We start from the raw sequence: 20,141 nt of genomic DNA on the forward strand, positions 1-20,141 counted from the left end.
GTCAGATTAGTCAAATAGTGAAACAAGGGAAACTTTAAGAAAAATCTGGTATTGATTGGCCAAACCAAAAATTCTGAAATTTTTATGGATGAAAGATATATGAGTATATTTTCAGGGAAAATTAACGGAAATTGATTTGGGGTTCCGTAACTCCAGTTATAAATGATTTAGTGACTGTTGCTCAGGAAGACAGCTTACAGTGAAATTTTGATTATGTGGTAAACATTGACAAAAATTTGTTAATGAGTTGCTTATTGATTTCTTATAAGCTTACTATGATCTGTAGGTGTGGAAGTCGAATATATATATAATATATTTTGAAAGTGATGCTTGAATAGTCAAATAATGACTAAGTTTAAAATTGTTGAATTTAAGCTCAAGAGCATAGAGGGACAAATTCGGATAAGGGAAAAGAGAAAGTAATCGAATAGCCGTTGTAATTGTTCGGCAACATTCGAGGTAAGTTCTTAAGTGTTTAAGCTTGATTCCTTTTTATATGCCTAAGAGTTAAATTAATATGGCAAAGAGAATGTAAATTTTATTTAGTTAATGTGCCGAATATGTAATGATTTAAGGCTATAAGCCGATTATGGCTATTATGCTTAAGTTGAATTGGATTTGGAAATTTGATGCACTAAATGAGTATTACAATGAATAAACTATGCCGTATATGTGCTGGTAGAGATATTACGATATGTGGATTCGTTCCGTAAAGTAAATTATTCAGGTATGAACAACCTAATTAAGTACATGTGAATTAAATGAATTTGATGATTGATGTGAATCGAACATATAAGAAATGGTTTCATGTTTATGTTCAACTATGAGACCTTGTGTTAAATCGACAATCGATTTCGTTCAATACATTAAGTTGGTCAGGTATACGATATGTACTTATGCATGTTAAATCGATTGGAATTGAATTATGAATGTGAATTGAGAAGCATAGGTGAAAATGCCTATGTCATATAGGTGAGTAAGGGTAAAACCATCGTAAATTATCGATAAGGATGGGCTATGTGTGGAACCATCTTATAATTGCTAATTTGAATGGTTGCGTGCGAATCAGTGAGCAAGATGTATTGTATTGAGATGATGCTTCAGTGAAAATATACATATGTTCTTTGTGTTGAATGAACATTAAATTTAAGTTATGAGCCGTATGTGACTAGCATATCTAGTCGAATTTGATACTATTAACTGATGTACTAAGATATGTGTTCCAATGTGAAATTAAACCCTAAGTGGTTGAAATGATGAAAATCTTTGTTCATAGATATGTGTTTCAGTTATACATGATTAAAGTATAAGTTATGAAAGTGGGAAAAAACAGGTGAATTGTTTATTGAAATACGATATCCGGGTTAAATCCCGCAGGCTTCGTGCTGGTAATATATCCGGGTTAAATCCCGCAGGCTTCGTGCTGGTATTATATCTGGGTTAAATCCCGCAAGCCTAGTGCTGGTATTATATTCGGGCCTTTGAGCCTAACAGACTATTATGACAGTGAGACATTATTCGGGCCTTTCGAGCCTAGCAAGCTATAATGTCGGTGAAATGATATCGGGCCTCGAGCCTAGCAAGCGAAATGCCGTTGAATGAATAAAAGTCTAAGGTTAAGGCACCTCGTATTAGTTTGACAAATGAATACATTCAATACGTTAAGTGGGCTAGGTATGCACTATGTACTCATATGTGAGTTCGATTTGAATGGAATCACGAGTGTATAATGTAATACATATGTGAATAAATGTTATAACTATATCTATGACCATGATACATTCGATCAAGGTGTGAAAGTATTTGATTTATTTATGTTATATGAATTCAGATTAAATGTTATAAGAATGCTGAATGTGCATTATGTGCTTGTGTATATTCGGCCAAATGGTAATATACCTAGAAAATGGCCTTTTGAGAAATAGAATAATCGAAGTATAATTGCATTTAATTGTTTGCACAGCTTAAAACTTACTAAGCTTATGAAAGCTTACTCCGTTTGTTATATTCTCTGTTTTATAGATTGTTGGCTCCAGTTACTTGCTCGGGTTGGAGTTCGCCGGAAATATTATCACACTGTCGAGCTCACGCTATTGGTGTAAGTAAATCTTAGTATTTCGAGTCTATGGCATGTATAAGGTTTTAATGTTGAGTATATGATATTATAATTTAGCCAAAGGTGGTGGCTTGTATTGATAAAGTGTTTTGGCCATGTAAATAGGCCTATGTTGGCTAGTAATGTTTTGGGCCTCGTAAGCCCATATATGGACAGATTACATGTGAAAAGAAAAGTTTTAAATTGATTGAAATTTTTCGACACGGTTTTTGTGTGATTGACTGAGTTTAAGTTGGGTAACACCTCGAACCCTGTTCCGGCGAGGGATACGGGCGAGGGGTGTTACATGATAATTTCCAATAATTTTGCTGAAATTACCCCAATGCACGAAGCATTTTTAGAGTGTTTGAATGATATTATTAGCAAACTTTTTAGAACAAAATATGCAGTGAGTGGTATATGTTGTAGGAGAATGTGATATCCCGAATTAGGGCCTAAATGGAATAGTGATTTTGAAACCACAATTCTGAAGTAGAAAAATTTATTCCGATTAATTTTTGTAATTTATTGAGTGATTAGATGCATGTGTTAGAATATTGATAGAAAATTTCATGAATTGCATGTCTAATTTGCCTATTAGGACTTAATTGCAAAAGTTGATAAATATGAGTTTTAGATGTTAAAGGATTTAATTGAAGAGCATAATTGAAGTAGAGGTCCTTAAATGGTAATTATACCGTTAGGTTTTCATGGACAAAAATGGACATACATGGTAGAAATAACCAAAGTTTTTAATGAATGGTATTTTAGTCATTTGGTAATTAAAAGATTAAAAAAAGGAAAAAGATGGCAAAATATGTCCATCTTCTTCATTAGGACGAAATTTCAAGGGTTCTCCATAGCTAGGGTTTATTTCAAGCTTCCAAGCTCCATAGTAAGTGATTCTCAGCCCCGTTTTTAATGTTCTTTACGTTTTTTGAGTCCCGGTAACTTGATTTAGCTTATTCTAGCAATAATTTAACCTAGGGTTTATATTTGGAAAAATACCCATAGGTGAAATATGTTTATTTTGATGTTTTATGGTAGAATATGAAGCTTGAAATTGTGTTAAACAACTTTTGCTAAACGATTTTACGTGAAAACGAGTAAAATGACATAATCGGTAAAAATACCTAATGTTTATAACTACATGTTAGAGTGAGAATTTGATGTTTCCATAGAAGGGAAAAATGATCATAATTTCATAAAACATAAGAATTTTGGAAAAAAATTTTAATTTTCGAGCTTTGGGGCAAAAGTGTAAATATGCAAAAATTTAGGGGTAAAATCATAATTTTACAAAATTTAGAGTTAAGGACTATTTTGATAAATGTGAGTATTAAATCAGCTAAATATGTTATTTTAGACCAAGAAAGACGTGGAATAGACCTTGATCGGGAAACGGAAAAAGTTCAGGATTAATAGATTTTTGTACACGAACAAGTATCAAGGTAAGTTCATGTAACTTGAATTATATTCTTAAATGCTTGAAATGTATGTTATTGATGTGAATATGATTTGAATGTTCATTGTATGAAAATTGATGAAACATTGATATATTTGATAAAAAGGGGAAGAAATCTCGGTTGAATGAAAGGAAATTTCGATGGATCTCTGAAAAGGAATTGACGGTAAAAAGGATCTAGCCCGGACGAGTGATCCTATCCTGATATAGCCCTCCCGAAGAATATGTGTAAAATGGATTTAGCCCGGACGGGTAATCCGAATTAGGGTCTGAATTTAGCCTGGACTGGTAATTCAGATCCAAGCTCATTAGAGTAATTGTCATTACAGGGGATTTAGCCTGGACTGGTAATCCCGACAATACTCTATGAGTTTATATTACAGGGGATTTAGCCTGGACTGGTAATCCCGCTGTAAGGATGAGGTTCACGGGAGTGTGCTCTCTGAAATGGAAATGTGTGCACATGTATATGAATTGACGGACTCGGAAATTGTACACTAAAAGTGTACCTCTGAAAATCCATCGAAAATTCCAAGTAATTCAACGGGATAAATATGGAAAAATAATAAGGGAATGGAAATCATGGTATTGATGAATTTATCAATCATGGTATATATTATTGGTACATGGAAATTGTTGTACTAACTTGAATGTTGAGTTTGTGCATGTTAGGGTAATAATGCATTGAATGGATATAGGAATGTTTATTGTATTGTATTGAAAATATTAGGTAAGTATAATTCTTGTTATATGAGCTTACTAAGCACAAAGTGCTTACCCTGTTTCATTTTCCCCTGTTTTGTAGTGTTAAGAGCTCGGAGGTCGGATTTGGTCGGAGACACATCACACTATCAACCTCAGGATTTCGGTATATAAAGAAACTTTATTTTGGAAATAAATGGCGTGTATAAGCTAATAAAGTAAATGACTCTGTGAAATGAATGTAAGGTCAGCCATTAGTATGACTGACAAATCTTGGTTTTGGTATGTGATGAGGTTATCTTATAAATATGCATTAATCTATCTTGAAAATATGTTGAATTGGATTGGTTGATGTGGATTGGTCTCAGTTTAAAATTGCAGGGAAGGTTAAATATCTGTAAAGGGATTAAATTAAGTTTTCAAAAAAAAATTAAAATTAATTCTTAAACTTCGAAAATGCCTCGTACACTGTTCCGGCAACGAATACGGGTAGGTGTGTTACAAAGAATTGATTCACTTGAAGATATGGTTGTGTTTCGTTGAAGGTCAAGCAATTTGAGATGAAGGAAACCAAAGAGGCATCATTTGAGTAGCGTGCTTAAGTGTACTGCTTCTTATTGAGAAGATGAACTTTCGACTAAAGCATTTCATCTTTGGTACAGATTTGGTTGATTAAATTTCAATAAGAAGATGAAAATGCCAAAATTAATCAAATCGAGTAAGCAAAGATACAAATTCCTTAGCATGAAGCTTCCCTTTGGTGTATCTTTTTCTTCGAAATCATGCTCTTTTTTGGCTAAACCACAAGACCCCGCCAATAATGGCGGAAGGTTACAGAGTTACAGAGGAAGAGAGCCGAGAAGAAGAAGAAGAAGAGCAAAGACATGGTATTTCAATGGCAAAGAATCAGACCCCGACAAATTAGGCAAATAAGACTTTTTTTTACAGATTTTTTTTTTACAGTCTTCTTCTACTGCTGCTTCTTCTTCTTCTTCTCTGTTAAGGGTTTTTTTAGGTTTTTTTTTTCAATTTCTGATGTGAACATCCTACATGGCAAGTTAACTGGCCACATTAGCTAGTTAACTTGCCACATCAACAGTTCTGTTAAAACACTAACGGAAACTGTTAATCAGTGACTGTTTTGTCATTTTTTTATAACGTTAGTGATTGTTTTGTTATTTTTCAAAAGTTGAGTGACTGAAATAAAAACTAGGTGACTATTTTGTTAGCTACCTCAAAGTTAATTGACTGTTGGTATAATTTATCCTAAAAATTATGCTTATACAATCTATTTGGATTACATAAACAGACCTGAACTGACAGACTTGCCATTGAACTTGTCCATAGCATCCTTGTATACCTTGGACTGTTCGCACTCTTTAGCATGGTCTTGTTTCAAAGCATTCAAGGAAGCCTCTAAGTTCGATATCTTTTCTTCCATCTCATCGACCCATTGGCAATGAATTTGGCCAACAAAAGCGGGAATAATCTTGTACTTCAAATGATCCATCGCAAATCCCACATCGAATTTTATCCCTAAAGCTGCCTTGATCGTGTCGCTCCACTTAAATATAAAATTCTCAGTAACTTTGTGAAGTTGTAGATCATCCATTTCCTTAATTGTCGCACAAAAGAGAATATACATCGTCTCGTCCACGCATTGGGGCATAGTGCTGTTCTTCGAAACATCACCATACATGTTGGTGATATTCTCGACGGTGCTTTTCAGAGATTTTGGGAAACTATATTCTCCAACTGCTACGCGCTCGTCAATGTCTAAACCTGGGAAGTCTGAGTATGTAACTTTGCTCTTCCTCTTTTCGCCGATTCTTTTGAGAATTCTAGCCATAAGAGCACGAGAATTGTCTTGTTTTTCTGTAGGATTTGAACTGCTGGCAGTGCCTCCTCCATGACTGCTTGAGTATGTCCACGGTGGATCCTGAACGTCATTGCTGAATCGCGAACCATTGAGCTGGAATTAAGTGGGGAAAACGAAAGTCAGGGTTCTAGAATTAGAAGCGTAACCAATGCATGGTTTTGTTTGAGATGAAATTGAAGCTATCTTTTGTCTTGAGTTTAAACTTATCAGACCGAAGTATAGAGAAGAACTCAAAGAATGAGACATAGCAAAATGCAGGAAACAAAAACATACATTTGATTAACTAGTAGCAGTGTGGGTAGAAATGAATATGAGTACTTGATAACTAACTATTGTTAGGAAGCCTTGAAGAGCTACCTGCTGCTGGGCTGAACAATCTGAATGAAGATGCTGCTGGAAAGTTAACGGAGTCTGCTCATTCGATTGCTGGCAACTGGTTGACCCTTGTAGAAGTTGTACCTCGTCAACCAAACAGTCCCTTTGCATTCGTAACGCACTTATCTGCACTCAGTAATGCAAAATCAAAGCAAAGATAGACATGGAAACAAATATTTCTATGTTACTATGAAATAAGTACATATCCATACTCTTGTAACAAATATATTCACTGTTATTCATCAGGAAATCAAGGTCTAAAGCTTATATGGCTCATATTAAAAGACCAGTAGAACATGATCCAAATGAACTATATGTTAAACATATGTTTTCACACCATTATCTGAAAGATTTACATTCAATTCATCATGATAATCGATTTTATAAGATTAGTATTTTGGCCCAAACATGAGTTCGGATTACATGCAGATAAAGATACTATAAATGCCCTCAAAATTATTTAAAAATATATGGCCCATACCTCAGGGTCCTGATCAAACTCTTCTGAGTCTTCTCCATGGTGGCTCTACAAATTAAGATAATCAAGGAAATGATGAGCTGGAAGTTCCCTTTAGTAACCATCAATAACCATCAAAGAAGTTATAAATACATTAAGAAGTTGTGAGAAACTAGAGCATTAGGATGTTTTTCTTCAAGCCAGTCTTTTTAGTCCAAAATCATATTTTTACTGCAGCATGGCAAATGTAATTGAAGTAAAGATCAGATAGAAGCAAAACTTCGATATATACTGGCCTAGTAATAGGTAAAGAAAAGTTGAGGGTTGAATACAATCATATGGAAATGACCAAAGATAAGAAAGAAAATCAATTCATCTGTCCCTAAAGTAACAAAAACTCGGTAAATATGATTGAGAGTTTGACTTTGAACACTAACTCTTGGGAAGCCTGCTGCAGGGGCCGAAAAACTTGGATGGTGAATTTGTTGGGCATCTAATTGTCCCATTTGTCCTGGGATTTGCGCATTTGGTTGCATCTTATTGATTACGTCAGATAACGATTGCTTCTCGGCAGCCAAAATGACATTTTTCCTTTTCAAGTTTTCATTCTCAGCATAAGTTTCTATCTGCAAAATCCAAGCAATGTTTAATGGTCACCTAGGTTCTTTCATTTGGATACTTTTAAATCCATTGCTTGTTGTGATTGACATGCACATCAGATCCCATAAAAAAAATGGCCGCATATCAGATTGAAGAGATTGATTTACCTTGTGTTGCTTTGTTTTCTCCCTATATTTCCGACATGATTCTATTCTTCTCTCTCGTTTTTCTTCCTCATTAGCTGCTTTGGGACGTCGAGTTCTTTTTTGTTGTGAATCTTGAGATGAGTATCCGTGATTCAATTGAGGTTGGCTTGTTGGTTGAGGATACACCAAGCTGTCACTCTGCACTGAGTTCGTTAGATCTGCTTGACTCTGACCTGGTACATTCGATCGAAATTGCCCAGTATGCTGAGAGTTCGAGTGATGAATCAGAGTCTGGTTCTGACGTGTTTCATTCAATTGAGGTTGACTTGTTGGTTGAGGATGCACAAAGCTGTCACTCGGCACTGAATTCGTTAGATCTGTTTGACTCTGACGTGCTACATTCGAATGAAATTGCCCAGTATGGTGAGAGTTCGAGTGATGAATCAGAGTCTGGTTCTGACGTGTTTCATTCAATTGAGGTTGGCTTGTTGGTTGAGGATGCACCAAGCTGTCACTCGGCACTGAGTTCGTTAGATCTGTTTGACCTGCTACATTCGATTGAAATTTCCCAGTATGGTGAGAGTTTGAGTGATGAATCAGAGTCTGGTTCTGACGTCTTTCATTCAATTGAGGTTGGCTTGTTGGTTGAGGATGCACCAAGCTGTCACTCGGCACAGAATTTGTTAGATCTGTTTGACTCTGACCTACTACATTCGATTGAAATTGCCCAGTATGCTGAGAGTTTAACTGATGAATCAGAGTCTGGTTCTGACGTGTTTCATTCAATTGAGGTTGGCTTGTTGGTTGAGGATGTTCCCAAAAGGTATTATCCACTGAGTGCAACAGATCAGTTAGACGCTGACCTGCTAAATTCAATTGACATGGCTGACTATGCAGAGGGTCTGAGTGATGAATCAGACTCCAATTCTGATATGTTTCCTTCGATTGGGGTTGGCTTGTGTGATTAAAGCTCTGAATGTTACTCTGAACCTGATATCCTTGATTGAATGAGGCATGGCCTGTTGGCTGAAAGTTCATCCCTACAACACTTTGCAACAAAGGGGAGTAGGTCGATTGATAATTCTGGCTCTCATCAGCATGATTCGCCATGGATCCGTTGTTCATCTGTGAGGCTGGAAATGAACCGGAAGCTGCTGAGCCCTCCATGATTGCTGGATTTGGAAGCTCGCTTGGATGCATGTTTAACTGATGTTCACTGCAACAACAAAATTCTCTAAACAGTCAATCTTTTAAGATGTGAATCAACTATGAAGACAACGGAAAGTTGCCTTTTGATCTTTAAGGAAAGTCGTTGGCAAACATCGCCCTTCACCCTTCAATCGGACTGTGAGGAAAAAACCTATGGTTTTTAGCTTCAAAAAAAGTATTACTATATTATTATATTATTATTAGCTTTAAGAAAAGTATTACTACTATTATTATTATCATCATTTCATTTTCTTTCGTTGGCGAGATAGTCGCTCGTTATCGCCCGGTCGTTGACAGTGTTATTTAGCTCTCATCGTTTAACCATAAAGAAGACCTCCTACTAGCATCAGACAATTCATCACTTCTTTAGACCTAACAACGCCGATCTGGTCATCTCACATAGTCCCCTTAGATTGACTACAACAGTGGAAACATATATAAATCCATCAACTATGTCAGAGTTTATGAATTTTGTCCATAATTTAGATTTTTTTCATCACAAGATTCGTAATGATTTTAGGACTACACTGTGATGATCAGTGGCTTGAACTCTTCTTGCTCGCAAATGGATGACATCTTGTTTAGGTGGCTCTGGTGGTTTAGCATTTTACCTTAAAGCTATTTTTAGTGTTATTATAAATTTTGACAAATTCGTGAAGAAATTAATATTTGTTTACGTTGCGCATTTTCCTATACCTGTAATCACTTTTGTCTTAGGATTTCCACCTTTGGGTGTTTCTACTTGATTCAACAGGTCTTGATCTGTTTGAGATTCAGTGAGTCCACCATTTATTGAAGACATTTCAATCAGCTCCATCCATTGATCTTCTTGTTTCTGTAAAGCAAAAATGAACTGGACCCATCTGATGAATCACCCTCCATGTCTACCAGACGCATAATTTGCTCGATTTAGACCAATGATGTTTCTGAGTCTTGAAGCGGGATCTTTCCTTAAGATTATCGTTCGAAAATTGTCCAATCGCCCGACAAAATTCCAAGCTCACTCGATCGCCTGTCTGACTGACTTGTCTATTGTTTGACCAGGATCGTCTGTCTTGTTGCTTGATCACTGTTCATTTGTTTACACACTGTCTTAAAGTCGACAATTCGCTAGATAAGATGCAAGTTGTCTGGAAAGTGCAAAAGCATACGCTGTTTCATTAGTTTCTATCTGTGTTTCCCACGTTAAGAAATTATGAGTGCACAATCCCATTATACATATCTCTTAATGGATATCTTTGTTATTATTATTATTTAAAGATCATATATTTGAATCTTCAAAAACAAAATCACATATTTGAAGAATCATGTCCCCTATGTTTACAATTTGTATTTGAAAAAGTAATCAATGTATAGATGATACACCCAGGAGGAAATATTTAACATCATTTGCCTTCTACATTCATGTACGAGAGAAAAATCTACTATAAACATAGAAATTACAAAGATGTAAACAGCAGAGGTTTAAATGGTGGTACAGGATACTTTGGGTGGAAAAATCCTAAGAATGGCGAGTCTAATTTCAACAAATAACAATTACCGTACAGAAAGATTGTGTGAATCATTTGGAGGGGTAAGATATCAGGTAAAAAAATGGTAAGCTAGTTTCATGTGGTGGTACTTTGCTGTTGTAATTGTTAAGAATGGTATCTGTTAAAAATGGTAATATAGAACGAAAGCAATAAGAAAAAAAAATAAAATATGAAAACCTTTTCGGAAAAAAAACCACAGACAAAGGAGAAAAAATTAACTAATGTTGAAAATTGAATGATATAAGAGAAGTTTCGACTTGATTTTCAACTACATCTATTTAAAGGTTAAAAAATCTAATTCTAATTGTTAGAAAAAGGCAGCAGCAACTATGAACATAAGCACAAAACAGCAAGCAAAAAAATGAAAAACCAAGAACAAAAACAAGTAGCCGAAATGAGAGAGTCATCTGTTTTCATCTTCATTTCAAAATATAAAGGAGTTACAAAAAATAATAATAACAAGTCAGTTACCTAAACATGTAACTGCTCCTACCAAATTTGGCAAGTTGCCAACTAAAATAATACAAAAGAAAAGCTGAAAATTCAGCTGTTACATCCATCCATTTCAAATCTAAAAGTACTAGCTTTAGATCACAAAAATACAAAATTTAAACAAAAGAAAGTTGCTTCTGGTTCAATCTTCAAACAGACATGTAAGCATTACTGCTGCTCCTCACGATGCTGGTGGTTTGTTGCATTGCAGACCAATTGTCAACACTAATCAATGTATCCTATACCAACAATATTTCTGTACAGTATCGATTTCAGCCATGCATAATTCTATCAGAAGACGACTGAGGAAATAAACCTGTGCTGATAGGTACTCCGATGAAATTATCTACAGCATCGATACTCATCTTGGACTCCTTGTATATCTCAGCGCGTTTCTTCTTCCAGTAATTCACCTCATCCTCTAATGTTGAGATCTTTGAATCAATGTCATTGAGCAATTTGCATCCTGATTGACCAAAGAAAGCACAGGCAACTTTCTTCAAATGCTCCATGGCAAATGCCACATTGAAACCAAGGCCTAAAGCATCCTTGATGACATCTCTCCACTTCACCATTATGTCCTCGGTAACTTGATCAAGCCGTAGATGTTCCATATCTCTGATCACGGCACAAAATAAAACATAGCTTGTTCCGGAAACACTGGGACTTATTAGACATGTTGCAGAAATGTCGCCATGAGCATTTTTTATTCTCTCAACAGTTGGAATGAGAGACGATGGGAAACTGAATCTCCCGAATCTTTTCTGCTCCCCCTCTAAGCCTCTGAAGTCCAAGGGGTCTACGTTGCTCGGAACTTCTGCATGAAGGTCTGTTAGGAACTTATGCAACTTGATCTTAGCCACTTTAGAAGGACACAAACCACTCTGAGAACTCTCTGGATGTTCAATAGTGGGCTCATTCAGAGCAATTCTTCCATTTGTAGTCATCTCATCGTCAGCGTCAGTACGCAATAAATGTAGTAACTCATCTAAACCAAAACCATCGAGCTGGGAAAAAAAACAATAGTATCAGTAAGTCAAAGTAATTATTGAATGACATGTAATTTAGGACAATCTATACTGCGCTAAAGGGTTTCTAGACAATAGTAACTTGTCAAGATATCACAAGTCAAATGTAGTTAAAGACATTGTTGAAAGAATTGCTATACCGCATCAACAGCTCCTGCATTGTGGCAGTTATCCGGGAAACCGTTGTTCTGTAAATTAAAAGAAACAGGCAGGTAAATGAGATTGAAATCAATGTTCCCCTTCAAAGATTTTACAGTAATTAGTCAAGATTTATAGAATTGATCATACATTGTAAACATGGTCATCATTAGTAACCTCCATTTCATAGTGATCCTGCAAGTTAAGACAAAGGATATAATATTAGTGAGGAGTAATTGGTATGATCAATGTGGTTTTAATCAGTACAGGTATCTTAAGCCAACACAGTTGCTACCTGGACATGAACATTTTGATCAATCTGGCTAGCTGGGTGGGAAATATAACTGTGTCCCTGCATAACTTCCACTGGAAGTTGTCCCTTGCCTTGCAGTCCTCTGATCTGCTCTTCTAGTTGTGTGTTCTTATTAATCAACGATTCCTTTTCCTCTTTTAATTGTCTGTTCTCAGTACTCAACTCTCTGTTTTTGTCTTGCAAGTGTTGGTTCTGGGAAGTCATTTCGTCAAATTTAGCCTGCACAAATGAAAGCCAAAGTTAAATAACAGAAGAGTATTTCTTTTCATACTAATTCAGTACTTCAGTTTATAATTCTATCCCATCCCTAATCCCTCCATTACCTTTTTCTTTTGCCGATGCTTCTTATCAGCCAGCCTTTTGCGTGCTTTTCTCTCATCTTCACTCATTTTATCTTTAAGACATCCTGGTCTCGGCTGTTGCAAAGCTTCTCCTTGAAGAAACCTGTCTTGGGTTGCTTGAGAATGTGTCATTTGCTGCTGAGAATGAAACTGATAAGTACTGTTAGATTGATTATACATCGACGAACTGTCCATCCTTGAGGCTGAATAGGGACTGGTAGCTTCTGATGTAGTATCATCCATGTTCCCCGTATGAAAAATTCGGCTTTGCATTGGCCTATTGCTGTCGAGATTAAGTAATAATACCTGCAAAGAAACATCATAAGGAAATTCAACAAAATCCTGTTGCAGATCAAAAGATTGCTAATGATCACATCAGAACAAAGTGAAATTCTTGTGTTGTAGATGACCTAATCACAACCTGAAAACACTAAAAAAAAAAAAACTGAGAATGAACTTCCCATCAAGAACCCTCCGTGATCCATGGATGCAGAATTTGACATAAGCTCAGCAGATTGATGATCTGCAAACATAACATAATCTAGACACTTGAATGTGATACTTGAAAAAAAAAAAAAAAAGCAAGACAATCGACAGAACAACATTTCCTGGCCTAATCTTATTAGCAGGAAACAGTGAAGATGAAAAATTTGTTAATCAAATGATTAATTTCCTAAACCAATCATTTGGATCAACAAATTTCCCATCCTCACTACTTTTCATACCTAAATGATTGACCTATTTAAAAGCTAAACAATCAAACAGGTGATGGTGATTCCAATGAAACAAATCAACCCCTAAAGTGGAGTATAAATCATTTCCACAAACAATAGGTAAACAAAAGAATCAACCCAAAAAAAATTCTATTCTACAATAAGCAGTATCAATTATGAACTAAAACAAGATAAATCGATGCTTACCCACTTCAAGTATAGGAACAATGATTGATTCCCAGAATCTAGCTTTTGCTTTTTAGCTCACTTTCCAAGTCGTTTTTTCCCCCAGTTTTCTGAATGACATGTTAAGCAAAACAAAAATAAATGGGGAAAAAAATCCAAATAAAAAAAAAAGGAAATGAAATGAAATGAAAGAGTAGTAGCTAAGGTTTGCAGGTGAACCGTAGGATCAATGTCGTGCATATAAAAGATATAAGAGCCGCCCCCGCCCTTAGTAATCGGGCGATCATCGCACGGTATCGTTGGGTCGTTGACTGCTTGTCGTTTAGCTTTCATATGTCAATCTCTTTCACATATTGCATTTGCCTACCTTTTGGAAAGGTCAAAAATCCTTTAATGTATGAAAAACTAATAAATTAATGATTATGCTCCTGAATCCATTGTTATGGTAATTAATTCATTGTAATTCAGTGAAAAGTTAAAGGGCGTAAATGATTTTTAATACAAGAGTTTGAGTAGCTGGCCGAATCCAAGATGAATAACATCAAAACTAAAGTTATAGTAGTTTTGCAATGAAGGGTGAGGGTTGTTTCGATGACAACGTAAGGCCATGATTTGGAATTTATGAAAGATCAAAACACATGCAGAAACAGCCACTGCCGTCTCTTACATGCGATACAAAGACAAGGGTATGTTTTGTGGTTCTGTTGGTGCAAGAGGCAGCAACAAGCTGTTTCTGGTCTTACTTGAGTAGTAAGCCTCGAACCTTGGTGAAGAAGCAAGCTCGGAAGCAGAAAACAGAAAGATGAAACTAGCAAGTGAAAACAGAAAAGAGAGAAGAAGATTGAATGAAAAATGAGCTGATATCTTTCATTAACACATCAACAAGGCATTAAGCCATTACATATATCAGTCAACTAGTAAATCAAACAAGTAATCACCTAATCAACTACCTAACTCCACTAATTTGCATTGAAACTTACAAGATTAGCTTGTACAACTTGCATTGCTGACTTTTCAGTCAATCAATATCAAACATTTACCTACTTAGTTCAACATGAACTAGATTACAAAACAATCAAAATGGAACTAAAAACAGCAAATAGATTGGCAGCTTCAAACTTCAGTTGCTGCACACCATGGCACCACTGCTTGCTGCGATTCCAGAAGCATGACCACTTTTGCATGTCGTGCATGGCCACCTTTGCATGGGAACTAAACTTAACACTCCTCCTTAGTTTCCATGCTGGTAACACCTAATTCCCTTTTGAATTTAACAAATTTAGACACATTGAGTGCCTTTGTGAAGATATCAGCAATTTGCACTTCTGAATTGCAATGAATCAGCTTGATTTCATGAGCTTGTTCCATCTCTCTTATAACATGCAACTTAATATTGAAGTGCTTGGTTCTGCCATGAAAAATGGGATTTTTTGCAATTGCAACAGCAGATTTGTTGTCACAATAAATCTCTGTTGCCTCCTTTTGGTTTTGGTTTAAATCAGTCAAGATTTTTCTAAGCCATATGGCTTGGTTCACAGCAGATGCAGCAGCAACATATTCAGCTTCTGCTGTTGATTGTGCTACCAGACTTTGTTTCTTAGAACTCCAGCAAAACATGCCTGAGCCAAGACTGAATGCATATCCAGATGTGCTTCTCATGTCATCACTTGATCCAGCCCAGTCACTATCAACATAGCCTATCAGCTTCATGTTTTCAGCCCTTTTGAACAATACACCATGACCAATGGTGCCTTTGATGTATCTCAGCACTCTTTTAGCTGCTCGAAAGTGCTGATCATTGCAGCAATTCATGTATCTTGATAGCACACTAATAGCAAACATGATATCGGGCCTTGTGGCAGTCAAATACAACAGACTACCAATGAGACTCTTGTACATGGTCTCACAAATTGGTTCACCACTCCCTTGCCTCGAAAGCTTCACTCCAACAGCCATTGGTGTGCTTGTTGGCTTGCAGTTCTTCATAGAGAACTTGTCCAGGATCTTCATAGTAAAAGAACTCTGACTAAGAAAGATTCCCTTTTCTGTTTGGTTCACTTCCATTCCAAGGAAGTAGTTCATTCTGCCTAAATCAGACATTTCAAACATTTCCATCATTTTTCTTTTGAAATCTTCCAGCATTCTTCTATCTCCTCCAGTTATCAATAGATCATCAACATAGAGTGACAGAATAAGCTGAGTTTCAGCTTGGTTCTTCTTCACATACAGTGTTGGTTCACTGGGACTTCTCTCAAATTCCAAACTGAGCAAGTAAGAGTCAATTCGAGCATACCAGGCTCGAGGAGCCTGTTTCAGGCCATATAAAGCCTTTTTCAGTCTGTACACCATGTGTTCTTTGCCAGTGATCACAAATCCTTGAGGCTGCTCGATGTAGATCTCTTCTTCCAGGAAGCCATTGAGAAATGCAGACTTAACATCAAGCTGATGAATGGTCCACTGATGTTGAGCAGCCAAGGCAACTATCATTCTAACTGTGTCAAGCCTGGCTACTGGTGCAAATGTCTCCAGGTAGTCCAGACCATACCTTTGGCTAAATCCTTTGACAACAAGCCGGGCTTTTAGCTTGTTCAGACTGCCATCTGCATTCTGTTTTACTCGATAGACCCATTTTACTCCAATGGTCTTCTTTCCAGCAGGTTTATCAACAAGCTCCCATGTCTGGTTCTTTTCAATCATGTTGATTTCATTGACCATAGCTAGTTTCCAGCCTTCATCTGCCTCAGCCTCTTCAAAACTGCTAGGTTCTGCTATTGCAACCTGTGCCCTTTCATAAATATCATCTAGGGGCCTTGTGCCTCTCACAGGCACATCATCAACATCCATTTCAGGTTCTAGCTGCTCAAGTTCAGCTTGATTAGGCACTAGGTCTTCTGAAACTGCTTCTGGCTCATTTTTCTCCCAATTCCAGCAGGCTTTTTCATCAAAGATGACATCTCTGCTCACCTGGACTTTGTTTATCAAGGGATCCAGAACCCTGTAGCCCTTCTTGACTGAGCTGTAGCCTACTAGAACACCTGGTTGAGCCCTTTTAGAGAGCTTGTCTCTCTTTGCTGCTGGTATTTGTGCATAACACAGGCAACCAAACACCTTCAGATGTGCCAAGGAAGGCTTGAAACCAGACCAAGCCTCGAAAGGTGTCTCGGATGCAAGAGCTTTAGTAGGAAGCCTGTTCTGAAGGTAAACAGCAGTGTTTACTGCCTCAGCCCACATGGTCTTGGGCAGTTTCTTCTCAAACAGCAGACATCTGGCCATATCCATCAGACTTCTATTCTTTCTTTCAACTACCCCATTCTGCTGAGGTGTGTAGACATTTGTAAGCTGATGTTTGATACCAGCATCATTGCAAATGGCTTGAAACTGAGCTGAAGTGTACTCAGTGCCATTATCAGTCCTTATCGATTTCAGCTTGCAACCTGTTTCTGTTTCTACAGCATTTTTAAACTTCACAAACACTTGAGCTACCTCAGACTTGTGTTTTAAAAAGAAAATCCAGCAAAACCTTGTAAGGTCATCAATAAAGAGGATGAAATACCTGTTTTTGCTGAGTGATTCAGTCCTCATCGGGCCACATACATCAGAGTGCACCAGCTGCAGTCTTTCAGTAGCTCTCCAGGTTGAATTTGTAGGAAATGGCAGTCTTGCCTGTTTCCCCATTTGGCAAACTTCACACACATCATCATGCTCCACTGAGCTGATGAAGTTCTCTGCCAAGCCCTCTTTGGCCAATCGAGCCATTGATCTGAAGTTGGCATGTCCAAGCCTTTGGTGCCAAAGCTTGGAGTCTTCAACAGAGGCTGTGTATGCTGAGTTTGAGTCATTTGCCTAGTGAACCTCAAAGCATTTATCAGTCATTGTGACTGTCATAAGGCTTGATCCACTTGGATCAGTAATATGGCATTGTTTATCCTTGAACACAACAGAATAACCTTTCTCGAGCAGTTGAGCTATGCTGAGAAGGTTTCTGTCAATTTGAGGTACAAACAGCACATTTGGAATGATCTTGTTGCCTGTGGGAGTACATATTAGCACTTCTCCTCTTCCTTCAGCCTTTATAAACTGACCATTTCCAACCTTGACCTTGGTTTATAACTTCTGTCCAAGGTTTTAAACAAGGAGGCATCTGGTGACATGTGGTTAGTGCAACCACTGTCCAGCAACCAGCCTTTAGAGCATTTCTTCTCAGAAGCTACACAGGAAACAGCAAAGACCTGTTCTTCTTGGTCACTACTGTCCTCAGCTACTCGAGCTTCAACCTTTGACTGCTGAAATTGATTCTGCCTTGGCTTACTTCTGTTTTTGCAGACCCTTTCAACATGGCCCTTCTTCTTGCAGTGTTGGCATACTGCATCTGGCCTAAACCAGCATCTGTCTTCTGGATGGCCGGGCTTCTTGCAATATCTGCAGGGCTGGTCATTGCTCCTTGCAGCATCAGGCTTAGGCCTGTTTTTCCAAGGCTTTTTGCCTCTTTGAGCATTAGTGCTCGAGGTTTCTCTGGCCTTGGCTTGAAATACACCTTCTTGGTGATCTTCAGCTCTGCTAGCTCTCCTTTGTTCCTGAGCATAGAATGTGTTGATTAACTCAGTCAAAGAGATGCTAGCGAGGTCTCTTGAGTCCTCTAGGGAGGATATCTTGGCCTCATATCTCTCAGGCAAAGTGGAGAGGACTTTCTCCACAATTCTTGCCTCATCAAAGTGCTCACCTAGGAGCCTTATGCTGTTAACCACTGCCATAATTCTATCTGAGTACTGCTTCACTATTTCTTCTTCCTTCATCTTCAAATTCTCGAAGTCCCTTCTCAAGTTTAACAGCTGCTGTTGCCTTGTTCTCTCAGTACCTTGAAACTCCTCCTTAAGCTTATCCCAGGCCTGTTTTGGAGTCTCACAGGCCATGATTCTGGTGAAGATGACATCTGACACACAGTTCTGGATGCAGGACATGGCTTTGTGCCTTTTGGTCCTCTCATCAGCATGTTGCCTAATCTGAGCTACTGTGGGATTAGCCCTCAGTGGTGCTGGCTCAGTATCTGTGTTGACAACTTCCCACAGATCGAAGGCCTGTAGGTAAGTCTTCATCTTGACCAGCCATATATGAAAGCCTTCTCCATTGAAGACTGGTGGAGCTGCTGGTGAAAATCCTGAAGAAGCCATCAAGTTCCTTGTTTTGAAGCAACAGGTCCACTAAGACAAGAGCTCTCGATACCAATTGTTGGTGCAAGAGGCAGCAACAAGCTGTTTCTGGTCTTACTTGAGTAGTAAGCCTCGAACCTTGGTGAAGAAGCAAGCTCGGAAGCAGAAAACAGAAAGATGAAACTAGCAAGTGAAAACAGAAAAGAGAGAAGAAGATTGAATGAAAAATGAGCTGATATCTTTCATTAACACATCAACAAGGCATTAAGCCATTACATATATCAGTCAACTAGTAAATCAAACAAGTAATCACCTAATCAACTACCTAACTCCACTAATTTGCATTGAAACTTACAAGATTAGCTTGTACAACTTGCATTGCTGACTTTTCAGTCAATCAATATCAAAACATTTACCTACTTAGTTCAACATGAACTAGATTACAAAACAATCAAAATGGAACTAAAAACAGCAAATAGATTGGCAGCTTCAAACTTCAGTTGCTGCACACCATGGCCCCACTGCTTGCTGCGATTCCAGAAGCATGACCACTTTTGCATGTCGTGCATGGCCACCTTTGCATGGGAACTAAACTTAACAGGTTCGTTTTCACAGCTGTTTTGTCATTTTAATGTTAGTTAAAAGGGATGGAAGTTAACCCCATCCAGAAAGAATCATACCAATTAAGAACTGCAAGCTGTTTGGTATAGTGACACGTGATTCAGATGTTACGATGGTCGGTTCATTTGGATTGGTGTTACATGATGAAATCCACAAGTTTGAACAAGTTGCAAATAGTTTATATATTTTTAATAATTTTCGAGTCTCTTTTAGATCAATTAAAAGTTTTATTTTTTTTTAATTTTTCATATAAGTCACCTATTTTGTTAGATAAGTTAGGAAAGAAGTTACTTCCATAATTAACTATTCTTAAAAATTGTTGAAGTTGTTTTTGATCTTTAATTTTTTCAGAAAATTCTTTTATTTTTACTATAATATGATCTTGTAGTTTAAGACCATCAGCAGATAAATTTAATCCTAAGAATTCTATTTCTGTTTTTTCTAATTCTATTTTCTTAAGGCTCAGAATAATTCCATGTTTTATGAATTCTTGAGAGATAATATTTAAATATTTTCTATGTTTTTCTAGTGTTTCTGAAAATATTAAAATATCATCTATATAAACTACACAAATTTTTTTATATTTATTAAATATAGAATCCATCCATCTTTGGAAGATTTGAGGTGCATTACATAAACCCGAATGACATTACTCTCCATTGATAATGACCATTAGGTGCACTAAAAGCTGTTAATGGTTTA

At 37.1% G+C, this 20,141-nt stretch overlaps 2 protein-coding genes across 7 annotated transcripts; both read right to left on the reverse strand.

Moving 5' to 3' along the window:
* Window positions 1-5,460: 5,460 nt before the first annotated feature.
* On the reverse strand, window positions 5,461-10,223 carry LOC107917760 (uncharacterized). The gene is made up of 5 exons (XM_016847060.2): window positions 7,741-10,223; window positions 7,411-7,599; window positions 6,998-7,042; window positions 6,499-6,642; window positions 5,461-6,234 (listed from the first exon to the last, which is right to left on the reverse strand). The coding sequence occupies exons 1-5, from the start codon at window positions 8,917-8,919 to the stop codon at window positions 5,560-5,562; spliced, it is 2,232 nt and encodes a 743-aa protein (XP_016702549.1). The 5' UTR covers window positions 8,920-10,223; the 3' UTR covers window positions 5,461-5,559.
* Window positions 10,224-10,845: 622 nt separating this feature from the next.
* Window positions 10,846-14,047, reverse strand: LOC107917761 (uncharacterized). 6 transcript variants are annotated; one of them, XM_016847062.2, is made up of 7 exons: window positions 13,891-14,047; window positions 13,693-13,781; window positions 12,755-13,295; window positions 12,414-12,650; window positions 12,269-12,313; window positions 12,121-12,168; window positions 10,847-11,959 (listed from the first exon to the last, which is right to left on the reverse strand). In XM_016847062.2, exons 3-7 carry the CDS (start codon window positions 13,043-13,045, stop codon window positions 11,225-11,227), a joined length of 1,356 nt encoding a protein of 451 aa, XP_016702551.1. In that variant the 5' UTR covers window positions 13,046-13,295; window positions 13,693-13,781; window positions 13,891-14,047; the 3' UTR covers window positions 10,847-11,224. The 6 variants fall into 6 exon arrangements, with proteins under 6 accessions (XP_016702550.1, XP_016702551.1, XP_016702554.1 ...); XM_016847065.2 differs by having other exon boundaries at window positions 12,755-13,078; window positions 13,891-14,040; XM_041075111.1 differs by lacking the exon at window positions 13,891-14,047 and having other exon boundaries at window positions 12,755-13,078; window positions 13,194-13,295; window positions 13,693-13,887.
* Between the last annotated feature and the right edge of the window lie 6,094 nt (window positions 14,048-20,141).

Source organism: Gossypium hirsutum, chromosome A01 (genome assembly GCF_007990345.1).
Source record: "Gossypium hirsutum isolate 1008001.06 chromosome A01, Gossypium_hirsutum_v2.1, whole genome shotgun sequence".
In the NCBI taxonomy this organism is placed as follows: Eukaryota; Viridiplantae; Streptophyta; class Magnoliopsida; order Malvales; family Malvaceae; genus Gossypium; species Gossypium hirsutum.